The sequence below is a fragment of the Podarcis muralis genome, chromosome 1, assembly GCF_964188315.1.
Source record: "Podarcis muralis chromosome 1, rPodMur119.hap1.1, whole genome shotgun sequence".
NCBI classification, from domain to species: Eukaryota; Metazoa; Chordata; class Lepidosauria; order Squamata; family Lacertidae; genus Podarcis; species Podarcis muralis.
This window is the reverse complement of record NC_135655.1, coordinates 59,132,561-59,154,150: the sequence shown is the minus strand read 5'-3', so window position 1 is coordinate 59,154,150 and position 21,590 is coordinate 59,132,561. Positions and strand designations below refer to the sequence as shown.

The 21,590-nt window shown below is 39.9% G+C and overlaps 1 protein-coding gene across 1 annotated transcript in view; it reads right to left on the bottom strand.

Moving 5' to 3' along the window:
• The window catches only part of NAV2 (neuron navigator 2), a 525,889-nt gene that overhangs the window by 498,932 nt on the left and 5,367 nt on the right, over positions 1–21,590 (bottom strand). Inside the window, exon 2 of the mRNA XM_077929540.1 lies at positions 19,640–20,262. Within this exon, the coding sequence (XP_077785666.1) occupies positions 19,640–19,714 (75 nt within the window). The 5' untranslated portion in view covers positions 19,715–20,262. The remainder of the gene's footprint in view (positions 1–19,639; positions 20,263–21,590) is intronic.

The following is a 21,590-nucleotide window of genomic DNA, read 5'->3' as shown; positions in this document are numbered from 1 at the left end:
TCCTTGGCCTATTTTCATTCCAGAGGAGTGCCCAGGAGAACAGAGGAAGATTACTTATCAAGGAAAGCCCCCTCCACAAAAAATGGGTATGATAGTATTATTTCCATGCTGAAATTATGAGCATTCCTTCAAACAATTCACCTCTGTGAATATCATACAAGATATTATGCAAGAATATCATTTCTGTCACAACAAGAACCACAGTTTCCATTCATTTGCGTGTAATTGTAAGCATGCTGTGTTGATTATTATCTGTCCACAGTATATAAATGGAATTGAAATGGTAGTTTCAACTGCAGTACGAATAGGGATGACTTTTTTAAAAAAGAAGAATACTGCAATTAAAAAAATCTGAACACAAAACAAAAAATGCTTCTGCTTTTTCATTTTTTTATACAAAGAACAATGAAAATCTCTTATTTGACTCTGAAAAATCACCCTTAGTTTGTTTGGCTATCTATCAAAAGGTAACAAAACACACAACACTTATCCTTGTTCTGGGTAAGGATCCAATAGAAGAAAGAGAGGCTCCATGTGCTGTTGTGTACTTTGTGCATGATTCTGCTCCCCCCCCCCCCCCCGAAACTCAATCTGTGGTGCCCTAAGCCAAATCCAGCTCATTATCCATTTATGGTGGTCCAGTGTTGGCTGCCTCCATTTTCTGCTAGCTCCCTGGGATTGCATGAATAGTAAAGACTAGTGATCCCCTAGACCAGGGCTAGGCAACCTAAGGCCCGGGAGCCGGATGCGGCCCAATCGCCTTCTCAATCTGGCCCACGGATGGTCCGGGAATCAGCATGTTTTTACATGAGCAGAATGTGTCCTTTTATTTAAAATGCATCTCTGGGTTATTTGTGGGGCCTGCCTGGTGTTTTTACATGAGTAGAATGTGTGCTTTTATTTAAAAATGCATCTCTGGGTTATTTGTGGGGCATAGGAATTCGTTCATTATTTTTTTTCCAAAATATAGTCCGGCCCACCACATGGTCTGAGGGACGGTGGACCGGCCCACGGCTGAAAAAGGTTGCTGAACCCTGCCCTAGACAGCCAGCATACATGGATTACAATGCAACAGATTGCCCGTGTTCCTTCAAACCCCCTGGTGGGCAATTCAAGACAAAGCCAATCTGCATGCCCCCCACAGCAAAAAGTATTAATGCCTTACTCTGCCACAAGGTTTGGGGATAAGCCTCCTTAAGTGAAGAACAGGAACCCACAGTTCCACCAGTAAAAAAACCACACATTCACCCTTGTAAGCTCTCAGCAAAGAAGAAAAGCTGAGGAACTCCTAAGTTCCCAGTGCCAAGTAGCATGCTGTGGGGCTTGGCAGTCAATAGAAATGCTGTGCGATTTAGGTTCTCAATTGACTACAAAGCAAGGTCCAATCTTGCCATGGTGTTGTCACTCAAGAGTTCTCTATGTCCTACAGAACTCAACCTTGCCTTGTTCTCTGGAAACAGATTAAAGGGTAAAGGTAAAGGACCCCAACAATTAAGTCCAGTCGCAGACAACTCTGGGGTTGCAGCCCTCACCTCGCTTTACAGGCTGAGAGAGCTGGCGTTTGTCTGCAGACAGTTTTTCCGGGTCATGTGGCCACCATGACTAAGCTGCTTCAGGCAAAACCAGAGCATCGCACTGAAATGCCGTTTACCTTCCGGCTGGAGCGGAACCTATTTATCTACTTGCACTTTTTGGCATGCTTTCGAACTGCTAGGTTGGCAGGAGCTGGGACCAAGCAAAGGGAGCTCACCCCGTCGCAGGGATTTGAACTGCCAACATTCTGATCGGCAAACCCAAGAAGCTCAGTGGTTTAGACCACAGTGCCACCCGCGTCCATCTGTCTCTGGAAACAGATTAGCTATCATCAAATATCTACTGGCAGGCAGTTGCTGGATAACATCTTCCATTTCTGGTCTCCATTCAAGTATTGCTCTGTGCCTCACAGGCTGTCAGCTGGCCCAATACCAGGGGTAGCCATGGACATTTTGGCAACTGAAGCAAAAGTAAATGCAGCTGTCATCCTTTTTTTTCTTTTTTGGGGGAAAAAGAGGCACACAGAAATGCAGGGGGATATGAAAATAGCAAATCTGCACCAATGTCTCTACATAGCACAGAACATCTGTTTGCTATTGACTGATGCAGGATTTCTCATTGCCAGAGAGACACGATGCTTTTCATACTGAACAACTGCAGGTCTCTTCAAGAGTGCAATTGTTGTTGCAAAAGCCTGTGCTTGTGATATTATTGTTATTTATTGTTTGCAAGCCGTGTTGGGATTCACTTGGGTGGAAAGTGGCACAGAAATGCAATAAATCAATCATAGCAGCAAACAAAGCTCCAGTTGTAGGTTAGCTTCTCTTCCATACCTATGTGCCTGATCTTTGGATCCCAACCTCAGTTTGTATTTGCAGACATCCCTTCAAAAGTAGTAAAGTGTATCAGATGGCAAATAAGGCATGTCCCGTCCTGCGCCTGCACGGACATTAGGTCGTGGGAACTCATCAGTTGATGGGAACTGATCAGCTGAATTTTTAATTCTGATGGCTCCAAGAAGTCTCTTTATTTTCACATAAACCTGGGGGGAAATATAAACATGTTCTACCTGAGCCTGAAGGCTACTTATCATTGCAGATCATTTTGCATAAATTACACCCACATAATACCCACCTATAATTTTGCAATCATGAAGTTCTGTTTTTAAAACATTTGCGTGATTCTTGAATGTGAAAATTTATGCATGGGATATCATCTGTACGTTAACAGAAATGATTGCTTCCCCACCCCAGCAAGAAGACAGTTTAGAATCAAGGCACAGTTTCAACACCTCATACAAAAGAAACCCAGCTAAAATCTCCAGGGCTGTAGAATAAGTTAAGGTGCTTCCCTAATTAGATATTCTTTTCCCCATTACCTAAAGATTGGTGTTTGATGCAATGGGAAGAACGTGCATGGCACATTACCATGCATTCAATAATGAAAAAGGTCACATAGACAGCTACTCATCGTTACAGAATCTGGGCAGCCAGCCAGCAAAAGAGAAACAAAGGATCAATGGATATTAAATTATTATCAGACATTATGAATAGTTTCTTGGCTAGCAAAGTTCAACAGTGAAAACATTTGACACACTATTACTTCTGCTTCATAAAAGCTTTCATTTACTTAAAAGGCTTTGATGGTTAGAACTTCTGACTTCCCATGAGATCTACTGGAGAAGATGAATTCTGGGAGTCAGAGATCTCAAAGCAGGAGGGGGAAATCCGGCTTGCTCAGAGTAGGGATCAACCAAGACAGCCCAGTATGGCACCTAACACACCTTCTTGAGTGTCACTACTAAATTCCTGGGAGGCTGGCGTCAAGAGAAGCTCCACTAGGAAAGGATGTCGCTCAGTGGCAAGACACATTCTAAGCATGCAAGAAGTCCCAGGATTGATCATTGGCATTCCCAGAGAGAGCTAAGAAAGATTTCTATATAAAACCCGGGAGAGCATCTGTCAACCAGGGTAGATAATACCGAACTGGATGAGCCAATCAACTGATTCAACAAAAAGGCAGCTTTCTGAGATGTCATTGGGCGTGCCATATGGAGGAGCCTGGAAAAGGAGGAATCAGGAGAAGGATTGGCAAGTCACACGAATGAGCTCACTTCCTCCCTCTGGGTTACTGTTTCATTTTAAATTTCCATTTCACACTGGAGAAAGTGTGCGAGGAGTGCAGCAAGGATGCCAACTTGAATAAAACATTGTGGGAGGCAGGTAAGCCCCGCCCTGCCCAATCAATCACAAGATGCAGTGTGTACACATCACTTGAATGGCAATGCCTATCAACTGGGAGTGAGAGGCTCAAATGTTTTATTGCATGGGCTAAAGGGAATTTGACCCCTAGGAGTTGACTCCTATGAAGTGCAGCATTTCTGCGCATGGAGGTCAAGCCATGTGGAAGATGGTGAACCCTGTAAGGCTGAATGTTCTGCAAGTTGCCAAAGGGGAGGGTGCTGAGTCATCTTCTTAAACAGATTACCCATAATCTCCAGCACCAAAAACAGACCATCAGCATAATGTGGAGAATGCCTCTCCTTGTCGTACTACCAGATATTGGGCTGGCTCACCCTGCCAGAATCTAGGGTGCTTCTCTCAAGGAACTATATATTGATTTAGTCAAAGGCCTGTTACCAATATAGTAGTAATCAATGCTAATGAGGGGCATAGTGCAGATGTGCATAAACAAAAAGGTCTGCCTCCAATAGAGGCTATTACTTTGACTTTCATATTGTGTGAGGAGGAGTCTCCTGTAAAGAGATCACAACCTTTGACCGAAGCTTCTTGTCTTGTGGTCAAACAATCCTCTGGAGCCAAAATAAAAGGGGGATGGGGAACATGCAAGACAACAACAGCAAAGTGCCACTGAAAACAAAGAATCCAACACTCAGGAAAAAGTGTGTGCCCAGCACCAAGAGGACAGCTGGGCATCTGAACCAGAGGCCACTTCAGTCAGAGCTCACAAACAGCCACCACTTCAAAAGCAAACTGTCACTTAGTTTGTCAAAGCCTAATGCGCAGGACATCTCTAGCTGAGAGATGCTTCTAAGTATCTAATGGGAAATGATTCAGAAACTCTGTCAATGTGGGAAACATCCCAACAGTTGTCATTGGCTTCGAGGCATGCGAGCTGTCAGATTGCCATGGCTGAACAAATTACCAAATCTGGGCGGAGAGATAAGTCCAACTTCTCATGCCTGTTAAGTCTCAGAAGGCCAGCATGCAAGCAGTTATCAAACTTGTGGAAGAACAGGACAGAGATGACAAAAGGGAACGTTCTGTGTTTTCTGTCACTGCTTCTGATCATTTTGCTTTTGAAATGCGTGTGCTAATACACATGATTACAACAAAACTAAATAAATAAAAGCAGTTTCCAATATTTCTAATGCCCTGGACTGTCCCACCATGAACATCTACTCTGAGGATGTATGGCCTGATCCAGAGGGGAAACACACATATCCCCCCCGCCCCAACAACTGCACATATAACTGCTGGTGAAGTGGGGGGGGGTGCTAATGATAATGAGCTAAAGCTTTCATGAGCTTTAAATGGAAAATACCCAAATTATCTGTATCCAACAGAGACAATCTGCATGGCAGAAACCTGAATTTTCCTTCTGGATCAGGTCATATAAGTACAAAAGTGTGTTGGGGCAAAGCTGAGGGGAAGGTAGAATTGGCAGGTACCAAGAAGTCCTCATACGGAATGAGATGTGCTCTAGGATCTCTCTCATTAAATGCTAACTACTGGGAGATGGGATTAATTCAGACACTCTCTCACTTCCCAAATATGTGACCCACATAGTCACTGAGGATAGCACCCATCTCACTTTTGTATAAAAAGGATCTCTGGAATTGAGCCTTTCCCTTCAGAATTTCTACATGAAAGGTTTTCAAAGCTGGTTAATTTCAATATTAATAATGGAAAATGTATTTCAATTATTTTTTAAAAAAACAAAATAAATACTTTATAGCAAACATTTTCCTAGATTAAACATTAAAATTGGATTCAAGTTTTTTAAAGCACACTATTAGAATATGCATTGCACTTTTCCCCCCTCTAAAGATAACAAGGTAACCCAGCTTAACAGTGACAGTTATGTAGAAAGCATTTCTAGATTTGTAATCTTAATTGCCAGCAAAAGGTTTCATTAAATTGCACTGTAGGAATTGATTTGCGATGGGCAATTTAAATGGGCTATAATCTTACAGAGGAAAATTAGACATTGCAGACTCATGGAAGAATATAGCCTGAACATTCAGGCCTCTGATAGATTTGCAAACGGTGGGAGGGGGTGGGTTCATATGTAAGCTTTTTGAAAGAAATCTAATTGCATCCTGTTGTAACCTCCAAGGACTCTAAGCAGCAGCCTTTGTGTTGCCTCTTTTAAATAGGCATATCCATGTTCATTGACTACAAAAGCCAATACCTTGCTACAACTTAGTTCTCCAAACCCAACACAGCGACTTCAAAGTAATAAACAAAAAAATTGGTGTGGCTCATACGTATACCAATGTATAAAAATATTGTTGCAGCATTATTTTAACTTCATCTTATTAAGGTGTCAGATTGTCTGATGATTTCTCATATAGCCCAGGACTTTAGACAAATTTATCACACCTGGCACTCTATAGATGAATGCTAATGGCACTATGATACAGCTTATTTTTCAAAGTTTGTGGAGGAGAATTATTGTGTGCCTGCTATTGATGATTCTGAGAAAACTGAGTGTCTTTTCCCTGACAATATAAGAAGAGCCTGGCCCTTAAGCAGCTTTATCAAGTAGCAGTGGCCCCCAAGGTTCAAGAACAGTCCGTGATCTTCAAGCATAACATGACATTCCTCAACACTCTTTTATTATTCTGTTTCTAAGCACAGGACCAGACTGAGGAGGGCAAAAGAGAGCACATGTCCCAGGAGGCAGGTTAGGGAGTGGCAAAATGGCAGCGTAGGAGATAGGAGCACTGCAGCACACAGTGACTCTTTACATTCCGGCCAAGTTCCACATATTAGAAGAGGTGGGGGGTTATCCACCCATCTCTTCTGGTAGGAAGCTCAACCCAGCTGGAATGTAAGGAGTCACTGAAAGTATGCTGCAGCTGTGCAGTGCCTCTCCCAACTTTCCCATGCCATGTTGTCATCAGGGCCTTACTCTTCCTCCTAGATGTTCCAGCTGGCTTCCACTATTTTAAAAAGCAGAGATGGGTGGCAATAGAAAGTTCTGCCTCATCCTTGCCCACTCCCACAGGGAGAGGAAGCCATGAAGCTGCAAGACAGGGCATGAGTTTGCAGACTTCCTTCTTTTGGTGGTGGCAGTGGCAGTGGCAGTAGTATGGGAGGCAAATGGGAGAAAATACTTTTTCCCTTTGTCGCTGTCCCACTGCCACCAAGGGAAGGAAGCCTGCATGGGACCCAAACGGCAGAGCTTTGTCCAAAAGCCAGCACCCATCTCTGCATTGCTAGTACAGTATTATAAATTATTCTGGGAAATTGAAATGAATTAAAACGTTTATTGAACCAACAGTGATACAGAGAGAAGCGAATGGATGCATCCCTCCTTACCCGCTTCTAGGAAAGAAAGACGGAGGTGGGAAATTGCACAGATGGGTCTCCTAGGCTTTCTACAGCTATGCAGCTTTCCCCAATATCACTCAAGGACAAAAAGAACAAAACAGGTTAGCATGGGGGCTAACTATCTATTCTCCACTACAGTCCTCATCACATGTCATGGGTACATATTGAACCTGAGCATCACACCAGAGGCCACAGGCGTTTGGAGGCCTTGCATTTTGTTTGGAATTCAGAAAACTAATGGTCTGAAACAAATAGCACTTAACCTGCTGCATCTAAAGATGTGGTTACACACAGTGGACTGTAAAAGCACAGTTTAAAGTTCTGCACAGCTGCTATGGATGAAGGTAGCCTGCTTCCTAGCTGAGATCCGCCACTGGGAGCACATGCTTTAGTGCTTTGTCTGTGAACATTTCCAAGTGGTACTATTGCATTGTGAAGCCCTTAGGAAATTTGTGCCCATCTCACCTAACAAACTACCATCTCTACATTCAGACCAGAGCTTCCTCTTCCCACTGTGTGCCAAATATGAACACAGATGCAGATATTGATCATGCTGGCCCTTATTAAGGAGTTTCCTTTTCATATGCTCCATGGGACAGAGTCCCTGAAAGCCTGATGAGAAGCATGTGATATGGCCTTGCCACTCAGCTGAGTTTCAGCCCCTAATATCAAGCCAATATTAAGTATTGTTAATCTTAAATCTTTTCAGAATTTTCTGGTTTTTAACTAGAACTGCTGCTGTATATCTTACTTTTCAAAACAGTGAATCCTTAGGACAGGGTAAGACAAAAGCCTACTCAGTAAATAAAACTTTTAATCACCTAACCCATTTTTCACCAAAAGTTATCTTAAAATATGCCAGTGATTGGGAGTGTCACTAGTGTTAGGGAATCAGAAACTGCTCCTAGAGTTACTGGTAAGTATTTAGATCCTTCCCTTGAGATCATAAAATAAAAAACAAAAAAACTCAGATACTTAGCTAAAGCTAAGCAAAGCAAAGCAAACAGTTATCACTATTCCCCTGATGGTTTGAGCATTCCTCTCAAAGTGTAAACCTAGGAAAGTCACAAATGCTTTTAGCCTTACAGCTTTTTAATAATAATAATAATAGAAGAGAAAGGGAGCAACTCTATTCAAATTCTCAAGTGAGAAACATGAGACTGCATTGCTTCCCTAAGGCATGCACACCCTTTATTAAAGTTCTGACTGCCCCCATTGTCATCACAGGGTATATTCAGATGAACCCAGAACAAAGTAAATGCTTGCAACACTTTTTCCACGCTGTGCCTCTGCATGCAAAATGTACAATGAATACATTTCTTAGGCATGTCAAACACTCTGCTATCAATTATTCTCTGATACTTCAGAAGGAGGCTTTCTCCTTCTGAATTCAGTCCTTGCTTTAACGGGGAAATGCTGAAAAAATTCTAAACCATACAAATCATAATACATAGTTATCACAATCAGCCTAAGCTCAGCCGACAAAGGAGTAGTTAACATTCAGGTATCAACTCCAAAAGAAGACACACACAAAAAACCCCTAGGCTCCAGAACAATGACATTTTAATGTCATCATTTCAGGCTATTGTCTGGGCCAGATTATGCTTTCCAAGATTCATATGTATAGGAAGCAGCTTGGGGAATAAAGCACTATTGTATTACCAGAGTGAGGATTGTCCTTGTGACAATCTAATTCTAGACTGGTACAGGAAATCCTAAAAATCTGCCAGATCTCCTATATTTAAAGTCTAAAGGACAAACAGTGCAATCCTGCGCATAACTGTGCATTCAGCGGAATGTACCTCCCAGATAAGTCCACACAGGATTGCAGCCTTATGTCTCTTGTTATTAGCATAGAAGCAGCTTCCCATCTAAAACTAGTAGTAGTGAATGATAATGAATTTGAGGAGCAGGGCCTTAGGCTGTATTCCCTGTCCCTTCAGATGAAAGCTCTATAGGGATTTTACTATGAAAGAATGCCCTTCATTAATGTTGTGATTATACAGGTGCATAGGATTGCAGCCTTTTTGTGTTAAGTCACAAGCCTTTAGACACAACAAATACAGGCATGAGGAAACTCCCTAGCTGTGTTTGTGTGGGATCTGCATTCTGCTCATGTGCTGTGGCTGAACCAGTCTCTTCCATACTATTCATACCAGATGCTTCTTTCTAAGCTAAGCATCTGGCTCTAAAAACAAGCTAAGGTAATAAAAATGATACCTTAAGAACTAAATCATTTCTACCTGTCCTAGATTTGCTAGTCATTACCCCCTGGCTCTGCCTACTATTAACTCTGCTGCTTTCTGACTCAGCAGCAGCAATGGACACCGTGCATTACTGTAAAATGTACCACATGCTAAAACTGCCAAATATTTAAGCAGGGAACTTAAGAATAAAAACAAGAAGAAATGCAGCAACCTGAATTAAGCAATAAGAATAGCTCAGAAATCACCAAGAGGCAAGACCCTAAAAAAATTAAATATGTATCAAGCAAACATGTATAACCTCCACACACTAGTCTCTTTTGTCCCCTACTTCCAACAAAGCCCTGAAGGAAGATGAGCCACACAGGGTGTCTTAACAGCTGAGTGACTTTTCCCTGACCTCACAGTATGATTATCAAAACAGGTATAGGGCATCTTCAGTTTCCCACAGATTTCAGGGAACAGTTACTATAGAGCTCTATAGCCATACACATCCTAGGATGTAATATTGTGGTCTGTTATGTTATACCATATGTAAAGTTTGCTTAGAGCTATGCAGCACCTGTTTGCATGGTACTGACCTATGCCCTTGAAAATGCTACAGGAAGCCAACAAACTGGTGAATTTTGCTGTATGATGTCTAAGAAGTACAACCAGGCTACACAAAGAAAGAAATCTTTATATCAGATGCCTAGTTAGGCAGACTCTAAAATGGGGACAGAATAAAAATGCTAGTAAGAAAAAGAAAAACAGCCAGTGCATACATATTTGCTCCAATAGTGCTATCTCTATTCATAAAATTAGTCTCAGCGATGACAACTTTAAACGAGAACAGCTGCCCGAGTCTGGGTCCAGTGCCCTATCTTACTGCACCTCATTACAGCTCTAATGGCAGAGACTCATTCGCATACCCCTCAGAATTTATTTATTTGCACCAAAATTATTCACAGAATTCATTCAGTCACGCATCCCCAAATTTCAAGCCCAGTTTTCAAATCAGATTTTAAAACGTGAGCTCTCTCTCCTTAGGATTCCTGTGCTACACACATCAACCTTTCATAAAACTTCACACCTTCCACCCTCCAATACGGCAAATGTTGGAGAATATAGGAGGTGAATGGCAGGGAACTGTCTTGTTCTAAACTGCCCCAGGCACACTTTAAGAGCAACAGCAGAAAATCAGCAGAATTATTTCTGTAAGTGTATCTCCAATGTTAACACCAGAATCCAAACAAGTCATAAATGAGGCTCCACATAACCACAGCGATACTGTTTGTGTTATTGTTGCTATTATTAAAATTTATGGACTGCTTTCTATAGCCAAGGATCCCAAAGCAGTCTACAGAATAAAATCACAACACTAAAATGTTTAAAACTTATAAAATCAAATAAGCAACCAGATGGACAGGGTATAAATATTATTTATTAATTATTATTATTATTATTGATTTTATTTACATGTAAATAAAATCAACAGCAACTAAAAAACCATGCCAGAGATATCTGTGTTGGTTCCTATCATCAACACACACCTTCCATTAAACCATTACTGAGGACTGAGGCCTCTGGAGCAGTAGTCAGTGTGACACAACATTGATCTGGAAAGAGAAATTATGCATGCAAGGAAATGTCTTAGGCACATACAAAGCTCTATGGATCCCAGTAAAGGAATCTGCTTAGGTCTGTAACAAGAATATGGGAGCAATTTGTGTTGTTCTCATATTAATGACTTGCAGAATCTAGGATGTCTATAACCATAAGATAAACTTTATTAACTATTTACAGAACAAGGAGTCTCTGTTAAAGGAAGCCATAGCTTCTCTATTTCTGAATCATCTTCCTACCCGGAGGCTCATCTGATTCACTAAAGCACAACCCATTTAAATTGATAGTGTCCTCACACAATACACTGAGTAATCCAAATTAATCTAAATAGCTGCAAGGAGAAAAGGACATTTAAGAGATGTTTTACTGATTGCAGGTGCCAGTTCTGTCCATGGTGCTATTTTTATGCAAAGCAGCATACTCTTGAGCTTTTGAGCTTTCAGCAAACACAGGAACAAAATGTCTCAGAATTTAGCAAGGGCTGAAAAACTGCACCTGCACAATGGAGGCAGGTGGAATTACAGAACTGGTTTGTAAATGTTTGCTTTTTGTTGTTATTCTGATAAAATGTTTTTAAAATTGCAAAGCTCTTGTACAGTGTCTTTGCCTTCTGTCTGTGAGCATCCTAATAAAAAATGAATTAGAGAAACCAGTGGCAGCAAATGCAATACACCTCAGATTCTAATCAAAGCCCTTTCGCATTATTGCTGAAGTTAACTTTTGAACAACAAATGGGAACAACCAAGAAGAAGCAAAACTCCCTGCACAACACAGCACGAGTGTGGAATTTTTGGCCATAGTATTACAAAAAGCATATATTAATGTGAAATCTGATGAACAGATAATGTTATGACCATTATTATACTGAACTATGCAAACTAAAATAAGAATAATCATCTCATCTCCAGGGTGCAAAGAAAGGAAGGAAGCTATTCCTTTCCCATATTCAGCACTGCATGATTGACTTGGCATATTAATGTAGGGGTTGATGTGCACTTTTTTCTCTAAAGCATAAGATATTGATCTCTGCCACAGGCGGGATACCAAACCAGATGGACCACTGGTCTCATCTGCTCTGTCAAATCTTATCAACACAGTGTTAATCTCCAAAAGGAAAGAAAAAGAACAAGATCACAGTTCCATGATCAGAGGAGCCCAGACTGAAATTTTTCATAGTATTTCCCTGCCCTCCCCCACTTTTACTACCAGAGTATCAGAGAGGAGCATATGTCACCTTTAGACAAGGCTCAGCATAGAGAAATGGTCATAGTGTCATGCCGCCACCAGGAAAAAGTGATGAGTTCCTTATAAAGTAAATTGAGCTGATCTTCTTTAAATATTGTTAATCAACAGAGAGTTAGATTACATTATGCATGAAGATTTGTAACATTGCTTATTTCCACAAATACTCTTTCCAAGAATGGCTGCACAAGTTCATATGACTGCCACATATGGAATGTCATACCGACTGCCTTACATCCTCTCCAATACATTGCTTAAGATACTTTGTTTATGTAACTGTATCTGAATGCCATCTATAAATTAACTTAAAAGAATTACCTTATGTAGGTTGACATGGGTCTTAAAGGGTTTTTTGCTCATAAGTCAGCCTCTGCTGTTCTGATATCTAGGTCTATTTCCCCGTTGCTGAACATTGTCCAGCAGTAAGGTCACTAAATATTTTGTACAAAATTGACAGGATCTTTTTAGAATGTTCAATCGTATTCAAAATTAAATTTTCAAAGGGCGCCAATGACCAAAGGGCTTGAGACTTAAGTGTTGAGCTTGAAATAAAATGTACAATTTGATGAATAAGTAGCCAATTCACATTGCATCCTCTCATATTTTCTATTTGTTCTGCTGTGAGGGAGCTGTCGTTTTCATAAAAAATAGCCAATATTTATAAGACTTTTTCTTTCTATTTCTTGCCAATTCTATTTCTGTCAGGCATGTAGAAGGAAGGGTGCTATCCAAAGGTATTAATGGTGATATAGATAGAGCTAATTTGGGGGTCTAAAATTGTCAAATCTTTAATTTTGCTTTTGCGATTTTTGCCATTTCTTGCCATTTCTTAAGGGTTTCCACTGAAATACATATAGGTAAATTCTGAAACAGAAATAAAAACTTTGGAAGTACCATATTCTTAACTGATGCAACTCTATCCATCCATGACAAAAATGCCTTACACCAAGTTTTGATATTCTTATTACTGACAAAAATTGTAAGGTTGTGTCCAAGATTTTGTATTCCCAAGTACTTAATATGATGTGGGCAAAGGCTGAAGCAGTTGTGGTGGGCCTCGCAGCTTCCTCTTGCCGCGTGACGTCACATGTGCATGTCATGCGCATGACATGCACACACACTGAGCACTCCCAAAGTTGAGGAGAACCCATACCCATGCCAGATGCTGACCCCGCTAGCTTTGGAGTTACCAGCAGCTGAGTGCCAAGTCCCTTTGGACATCCTGATTGGTGGGTTTGACTCTAATTGCTTTTTCAAATGGGTTACTGGCAAGACAATAAGGGATTTCCATTTTAACTCATTTCATACCCTTCTCCTTTTCATTGTGTTGTCCAGCCCATTCACATTAACACCCAAGGTTACATTTTGGACAAATGCTTTTTATTTTTAACGCTAGTTCCCATAAAAATTATTTTGGTTGCCACATATGCAAAATTTGATTTGTCCCAGTTCCAAAATTTGTTTTCATTATAGCTTGAGCAAAAATTCAGTAGATTTCATTTTTAAAAATTATTTTCAGTGTGGCATAAGTAGAAATTGTTTAGTCTCCATTCCATTCCCTGCTCCCCCATATGGAGCCTCCCAGGAGAGACTCAATGTGGATCTTAATTAAGGGTCTGCAGGTAGCGAGTGTATGAACGGAATGAGCAAAATCACATTTAACTCTTTCCCCACCCCCACTTATACAACATTCAAACAGATCAACTTATTGCAATGTTAAGAAACGGTATGCCCTTTCACCATCTCTTCTAGCAACTGCAAGCAAGGGTTTCAGGGCACAATGCAGGTTATAGCAATAAAAATGAAAAAGCCCAAGACAGATTACAGGAGAATGTTGTCCCTGCTTTCCAAGCAGATTCTTGAGTTTCTTACAACTACAATCCATCCTGAGGCATGCATTATCAGCCAAAGTAACAGCATGCAGCTCAAAAGGCAAACTGGCAAAAGACCAGAGAAACAAACATTGAGGTATGTCTAAACTTGCAAACTGAACACTGGCGATACAACTCTGCTCAGGGACTAACAAAATTAATCCTTCTTCATAAGGCGTAATTCCAAGTGATCTGAAGTTCTTCGTCACAGTGTTGCAGCAATATAAGTAGTATACGCTTGAAACACTGTGGCAGCAATGGGAGCGAACTTGGAGATTAAGTATAACATTTTGTAACAAAAGAAATAAGGGAGACAAGAAACCAGAAGGATAGAAGACTCCAAGCAGCAATCGAAAACAACCTATTCATTTTTTGAGTTTCCAAGCACATTGTGCAGCTAAAATGCTGATTATTATCCACAAGCCATTGTACGGTTGTTGGCTCTTGAAAAAGAAAATAATGTGAAGATAATGAGTTCCTTACAGTGAGAGGCGCAAGCATTTTGCTCATAAAAACCTGAATATTAAGCTTTCACCTTAACACATTTAAACAACCTTTAAAATATGTACAAGCAGCTTATTAATTTTACAGCAAGATGGTAAATCCGAAACCTGGAAAGAAGAAAAAGAGGAATCTCAAATATAAAAGCTGAGCTCTTCCAATGATATAGGTAATTACTACAAAAGGGCACTATTAAACTGTCAGAATTCTATTTGAATTTAACCCAGTCAATGATCAGCTCTTCTCTCTCTCTCTCTCTCTCTCTCTCTCACACACACACACACACACACACACACACACTGAATAGGACAAGATCTTGAACAGGAGTAAATCTGCAAGGCTTCATCAATGTCATGTTGATTTACACAAGCCTTAAGCAAGACCCATTATTTCAACACATTTAAATCACTCGAGCACTACAAGAGTTTGATAGCCGAGTATTAGAATGACTCACAACAAGAGTTTTCTGCTCACAGCAGGCCTGTAGCATACATGCTTCATAATTGCTAGCTTATTCTTTGCATGTTAGGGGCAGATTTGAATTTAGAAGAGTGTTTAAGTCCCACAGCCTAGTCATGCGTTGCATTACTATGCTGCAGAGATGGCTCAGTCAATATGGGCACAGTCTGCGCAGGAGACAGTAAGACTGAACTATGCTCTATCTATTCTAACATAGTATGTTCCTGGCCACTGTCCTTAATCTCAAATTCATTGAAGAGGCAAACTGACCACAGCAACTCACTGGCCACACAAACTACACAGATTATCTTTTGAGACTCTTAACCTGGTGGAACATGCAAACAGCTCGTGCTATTGGAGAAATAATCGAAAAGATATTTCTGTTGCACTGTTAAAATAGGCACGGATATGTAAAACTCAGTGTGCTATTGCACTCATGTCATGCTTGTGGGCCTCTCATAGACACCTGGTTGGCCACTGTGAATAAGGAATGCTAGACTCCACAGACCTTTGGTCTCATCCAGCAGGGCTTTTCTTATGAGACAAGAACCCCATAATTTATTAAGTGTCTAATCATGTGCTACTCTTACAACATTAATTCAGCCAATCTAATCATACCTTAAGAAACATGAGAACTAAACATTCTAGTTAGTACTTCTTGGACCACTTAATCTATGAAATTTGCTTTGATTGATGGTGAGGAAATGGTAAGGTACCTCCAATCTACTTGATGATACAGAAATAACTACTCAAAGAAGGGGTACCCAAAAATCACACAAATCAATGGTGTTACTAGGAAAGAAGAAAAGTCCCTATGCATCAATTAGATTAAATCATGAAAAAACTTTAAAATGCATTTTAATGCACATTTAATTAGTTTAATGCACATTTAATTAGTTTAGTTAAATGTTTGTTTCGCTTATGTTCAAATTCAGTGGAAATGTAGAGAAAGGACATAGCTGTCAACTTTTCCCTTTTCTTGCGAGGAATCCTATTCAGAATAAGGGAATTTCCCTTAAAAAAGGGGAAATGTTGACAGCTATGAGAAAGGAAGAAGGTGGAGAGGTCAAGGGAATTCTGCAAAAAAACAATCTGGAGTAAGAAGCCATCAATTTCTGCTCCAACCAATGCTTGTTGCATGCAGCACTGTTTCCATTCTGCTGCAGTTCAGCTTCTAACAAACACTACATTATTGTGCTTGCTGTTCACTGTGGCTGAATTTTATGTAATTAAGTTATTATTACATTCATTTCAATACAAATACCATTAATTTCAGTGCAAAGGAAACAATGCAAATTGGGGGAAGGGAACATCAATTATTTATCATTTGCAGACTGAAAGCAACAGCGAAGACCAGTCATATGTACCAGTCGCTGGATTGATTTCCTCTCCAAACATGGGATGAATTAAGTGTACACCAGCAATTTCTGCTAGCATTTCAGTCAGACATCTCTGACATCCCTAGCCTGGAGCTGCTTTTAAAAGAATACATTCTTAAGTCAGTTCTGCCTTAAGTGATTGTGCACTAACTCAATGAACCTAATGGCATAACCAGGCATATCAAAACTACTAGGCAAATTTATGCTTAAGTTTAAAACAAACAACAGTTCACCTCAAAATGTGAACCAAGTAACATTTATTAATAACAAAAAGAAACATTTTGACAATACCCCACCCCCTGGCACTGTTTTCAAATCAATGCACGTCTATGAAATTCTGAATAAGAAACTTAACAAGGAAAGGAATCAATCCAAGAGAAATCAATACTATTGTGTCACAGAAAATTGACGTCTTGCATCTACACTGGTTAAATAGATTCTTACTGAACCAAACAACGCTGCTTGTTCTTCCAGCAATTTTTACGTGGTTTATTGTGGCTTCCAGGAAGTTTTTCTCAGTTAAATACAACAACTATGATGCAGCAACCCTAAACATGCTTACTGGGAAGAAAACCCCTATTGCTTGTAGTGGAACTTACTTTTGATTAACATGCACAGTTAATTTATGGCTCCTCCCTGAAATCAGTAACCTACAAGCCCCCAAAATTATGTAATGCTATCAGTAGCAAAAACTTATTTCTTTGCCCATAAGAATAGTTCTACTGATTCCAGCAGAACTATTCACATGGTTATTTAGGTTATTAATTTTTAACTTTAAAATGGAAAGTTAACCAGGATTTAGGCATGTAATTCACACCAAAGCCATTAAAAATTGTATGGCTAAATCCAGTTCAACTGTGAACATGATTAGTGTCAATCCCATTTTAATTCTGTCTGGAAACTAATAAATCAGTGAAAAGCTTCCCTTCTACCATTACAACTCGGGGGTGGGGGCAGGAGCAGACCCCAATTTTCTATAGCTTTCTGAAGGCCAATCTATAACAACAAAGCTAGATGAGATCAAGCTGGAGATCAGGGCTAAGAATACTAATTAAATTCAACACCCACAAAATGTGGTTATGAAAAAAGCATATTAAGGGCTGAGCCTCAAACATATTCATGGGGTAGTGTTCCTCTTTCCATTCCAATTTGCACAGGCAATGTATGTTACAGAAAAGAAACCACAAAGAACATGGGCGCATTATTTTCTTTCCCTCTAAAAAGGTGGATAAACCTTCGCAGTCTCCTAGCACAGTTTTCTTACAGACGGAAAACAGGAGCATGTGCTAATTTAACACCATTTCTTTCTTATTTATTCATGTAGGAGACCAATTTATTTCCAATGAACAAATCTGTTCCAATAATTAATTATTAATGTTAGACAGCCGTCAAATACACAACATCTCTGGATGAGTATCTCGCAAAGAGGCAGGCAGGCAGGTAGCACACATTCAGCCCAAGGATTGTGGTCCAAAGTGCTTCTTTCTATAATCCTAAATATGTTTCACTGAAGTTTCTGACCCGCATCCTTCTCCCTGGAAAATTCAGCCAGGAAGGAAATGTAATAATACCCAATTCCCTGTGTTGTTTTGCAAACACAAGTAAGAGAGAGATCACCCAAGCGTGAAGAGTCATTAAAATAGATCTTACATATATCATTATAAATTTAATAATCTCCATGACGGCTAGAGTTCAAGTTAAAATGAATGTCAGCTAAGCATGACCAATTGATGTTATCCCAGCTGCCACCGAGCCTCACTTGGGGTTATATTATACTTTCAGAGGCCCCATTTTACATGTGCACCAAACACCCAGAGCCAAGAGCAGATGGAAGATGTAGGCCTCCATACTTATCAGAGTTTCAGTCAAAACCGCATATTAATATTAGTAAACCAGCTCTACAGTATCTTAGTGTCAAGAACACCAAATGTTTGTCTCATAGAGCGCAAGCCTTGTATACAGCAGGGCTTTAAAATATATTAAAGGCCTCTAGAAATTAAGTCGATAAGAGGAATTTTCTTTCAGTGTCTATTGATTGTTATTTCCACCTCCGAATGGGGTTGTGAAAATGGGAGAATGAAGGGTCCTTGTCGCCTTCAGCTGATATAGCAAACAGGAGAGAGGGAGGGAGGGAGATTCTTTGGGGACGGCTCCCTAAGCAAACAACTGCATTTTCATCTTGTTGAGAGAGAGAGAGAGAGAGAGAGAGAGAGAGAGAGAGATCCAAGCTGATTTTATTTCCAGTGGAAAGTAAGTTTTATTCTTCAACAGACTCAGCAAAAGAAAATCAAGACACATAATCCTCCTTGTTTCACTGTATCGCTGGCATTACTGAAAAGGAGAAGTAAAGCTTGATGCTCAATTTACAGCTCAGGCATCTTTCAACCATTTTCTCAAAGCCATGCATTTAAGTCACAATGAAAAAAAGGGATCTCCAGAGGAACCAGAATACATTAGTGTACCACCAACTAATCCCTGTGGACTTATGTAGCAACAACACATCACAATTTGAACCAGTAAAATAAGTTTAAAATTCAGTTGCTCACTACTTTCAATTACTAATAATGAATGACAACACTATATTGGATATAGAGTCACATGTCAATGAAAAACCCAAGGCATAGTTTTCATCAAACTCTTACTGGCCAATGAAAAGCATACAATTATTTAAGTATACTCTCACTTTTCTCAAACACATGAGACACCAGGAAACATATAGAAACCATCTTGCAAATCCACGGGTACCAAATATTCCATTAAGGTTGCAATCCAACACTTACTTACCTGGGAGTAAATCCTACTGAAGACGGAAGAACTTACTCCTATGTAAACATGCATAGGATTGCACTACATGACTATTCATTTAAGATCTTACATAGAAAACAGTCCTTTATGCATTTTTATTTTTTTAAAAAACCCCAGCACCCACCAACAAATGAAATCGTAAGTTAGCTTTATCTTCCTCACTAGTGTCACCACGTGACAGCAGACTCATTATAATAACTAATCATTTTCCTGCTTATTTTCCTATTGCTCTTTCAAAAACAGCTAGATGCTTCCCAGTTCTTTGCTGCTCCCTTACCACTCAGTGCCAGCCAATTAAACTAGATCAATGTTCAATGTTCAACCTAAGAAAGCTCATCCACCACCAGCTACAACACTGAAAATCTGCGCTGAATACAAAAATTGTAAGTGGCATTTGAACTCCCTGAATCATGCTCAGCAATTTAAGCACAAAATGCCAGTGGTGAAGTCTTGTCACTTACTCTTTTTTGATCTTCCAGTCCATGTGTCACAGGCTTTCTTTTCTGATGCTGGCTAGACTCTGATCCAGATTCCATTTCCCAGTAACAAATATCCTGCGTGTCTCCTGAAGCTTTTTCCTCAAAATCCACAGTATGAATAAGAAAACATTAATGTGAAACGAAAAATAGAGAGAACCTTCAAATCTCTTCCTTGTTTTTTATAATCCTTTCAGATCTCTGGTTTGCCATCTCTGCTAATTATCTTAACAGACAAGCACTGTAAGCCCTTTATTCCCTATTTTAGCTCAGATGTAGAAATCCATTGATGTGCGTTATAGGGAGTTGGCAGAGCTGAATCCATATTTAAGAGTCTGTGCCACATCATTGCTTCACCAGCATCTTCCTTGTTGCTCCACCAGCATTCTTGGCATGGATAATATATGTGTCAATAAAGGTGTAAATGTGCATTTAATCCACTGTGTTGATATTATCAGCATCCCTCTCCTGGGCCACCTTCCTCCCATAAATCAGTGTAAACACTTCACAATGATAATTGCCTTTTGCAAATCTAGCAAGTGTAAATTACATAAAATCATCCATGCAACGGTGTCGTCGTCATCGTCTTCTTCCACACAAGCAAAGGCCTAAAAGGGGGAAAACACATATTTTATCTGTTTGACAGATGAAAGGATCTTTATTACATTAGCAGCTAAAATGTGTGATAAAATCAGAGCTTTGCACATATAACACTTCTGATGCACATGGTTAAGAACACACTGTTGCTAAAATAATGGGTAAAATGTAGTATCAGATGAGCCGACTTGTGCAACAGGGCATCCCTTTCCTCTCCTCTCCTCTCCCCCTAAAATCCCCTCTAAAATCTGCTCCAAAGTCTGCCCAACTCTCAGAAGCAGTTTTTTTGGGGGGGTACATAGGGGACTGCAGGGGGAAAGAGAGGAAGGGGAAGTCCCACTGCATGAGTGAAAGTCAATTCTCTTCACATACATATACCACTGGATGTCTCCCAATATGTAGGTCCTCCTTATTTTGGCATTTAATTTAACAGAAATGAAATCAATGTTGCTTTACAAGAGTAGTTTAATGTGCTCCAACATTCTTTCTATATACTTTCACTGTCATCTAAATTTCTTTCTCTATTTCAGCCAAATATAGCCATCTGTGAAAGGCACATGGAAAGCAATAACATATTTTGTGTAATAATCACCAGGTAAGTTAATGTTCAAGACTGGGCAGTTCCTGGCTCTACCTCTGCAACAAAAGAGTCCAAGAAAGACACAAACACATTATCCATAAGCCAAATAAACTATTGTTACTCAGTGAAAGAAAAACAAAGTTACTATAATCTAAAAACTGTATTTTTAAACAACTCATTCCCTACTCTAATTTTTAAAAATGATTAGTTGAGACCCTGCAGTATATAATCATGTGTCACCTCAAAGCAAAATTTGAAAGGCCAAATTGTAATACAGTATTTATTTAGGTGGGGTGCCTTGTTGTCTAATTGGTTCTTTATCTAAACACAAAAATGAAAATGGCTCCCATAAGGAATTATTTACAAAGAAGTCTAGATAAAGAGCAACAAAGGTACTAGAACAACAGTCTCCTTCTTTGCCATACAATTACAATTCAACTCTACCTGTCACTGTCCACCTGTCAAACTTTGCCTGCAGGGGAAATAAGGCTCCAGCCCCCCAGACAGATTCAGTTTCCCACTCCTTTTCTACCAAGTGGTTGTCATAATTTTACCAGTCTTCTGCATCTCTTCAGAAATCTCCAAGGAAGCAGTAATCTAGTAAAATTCTCCGTGGCTCTTGGATACACATACAGGTTGTCTGTATTTACTCTGAAGGAACTGCTCTTTATGAGTCGCTGATTTATTCTGTATAGTTCATTCACTCTTTTTCAATCTACATAACACAGGGCTACAACTAATCCCTATATTGCTGGTCAC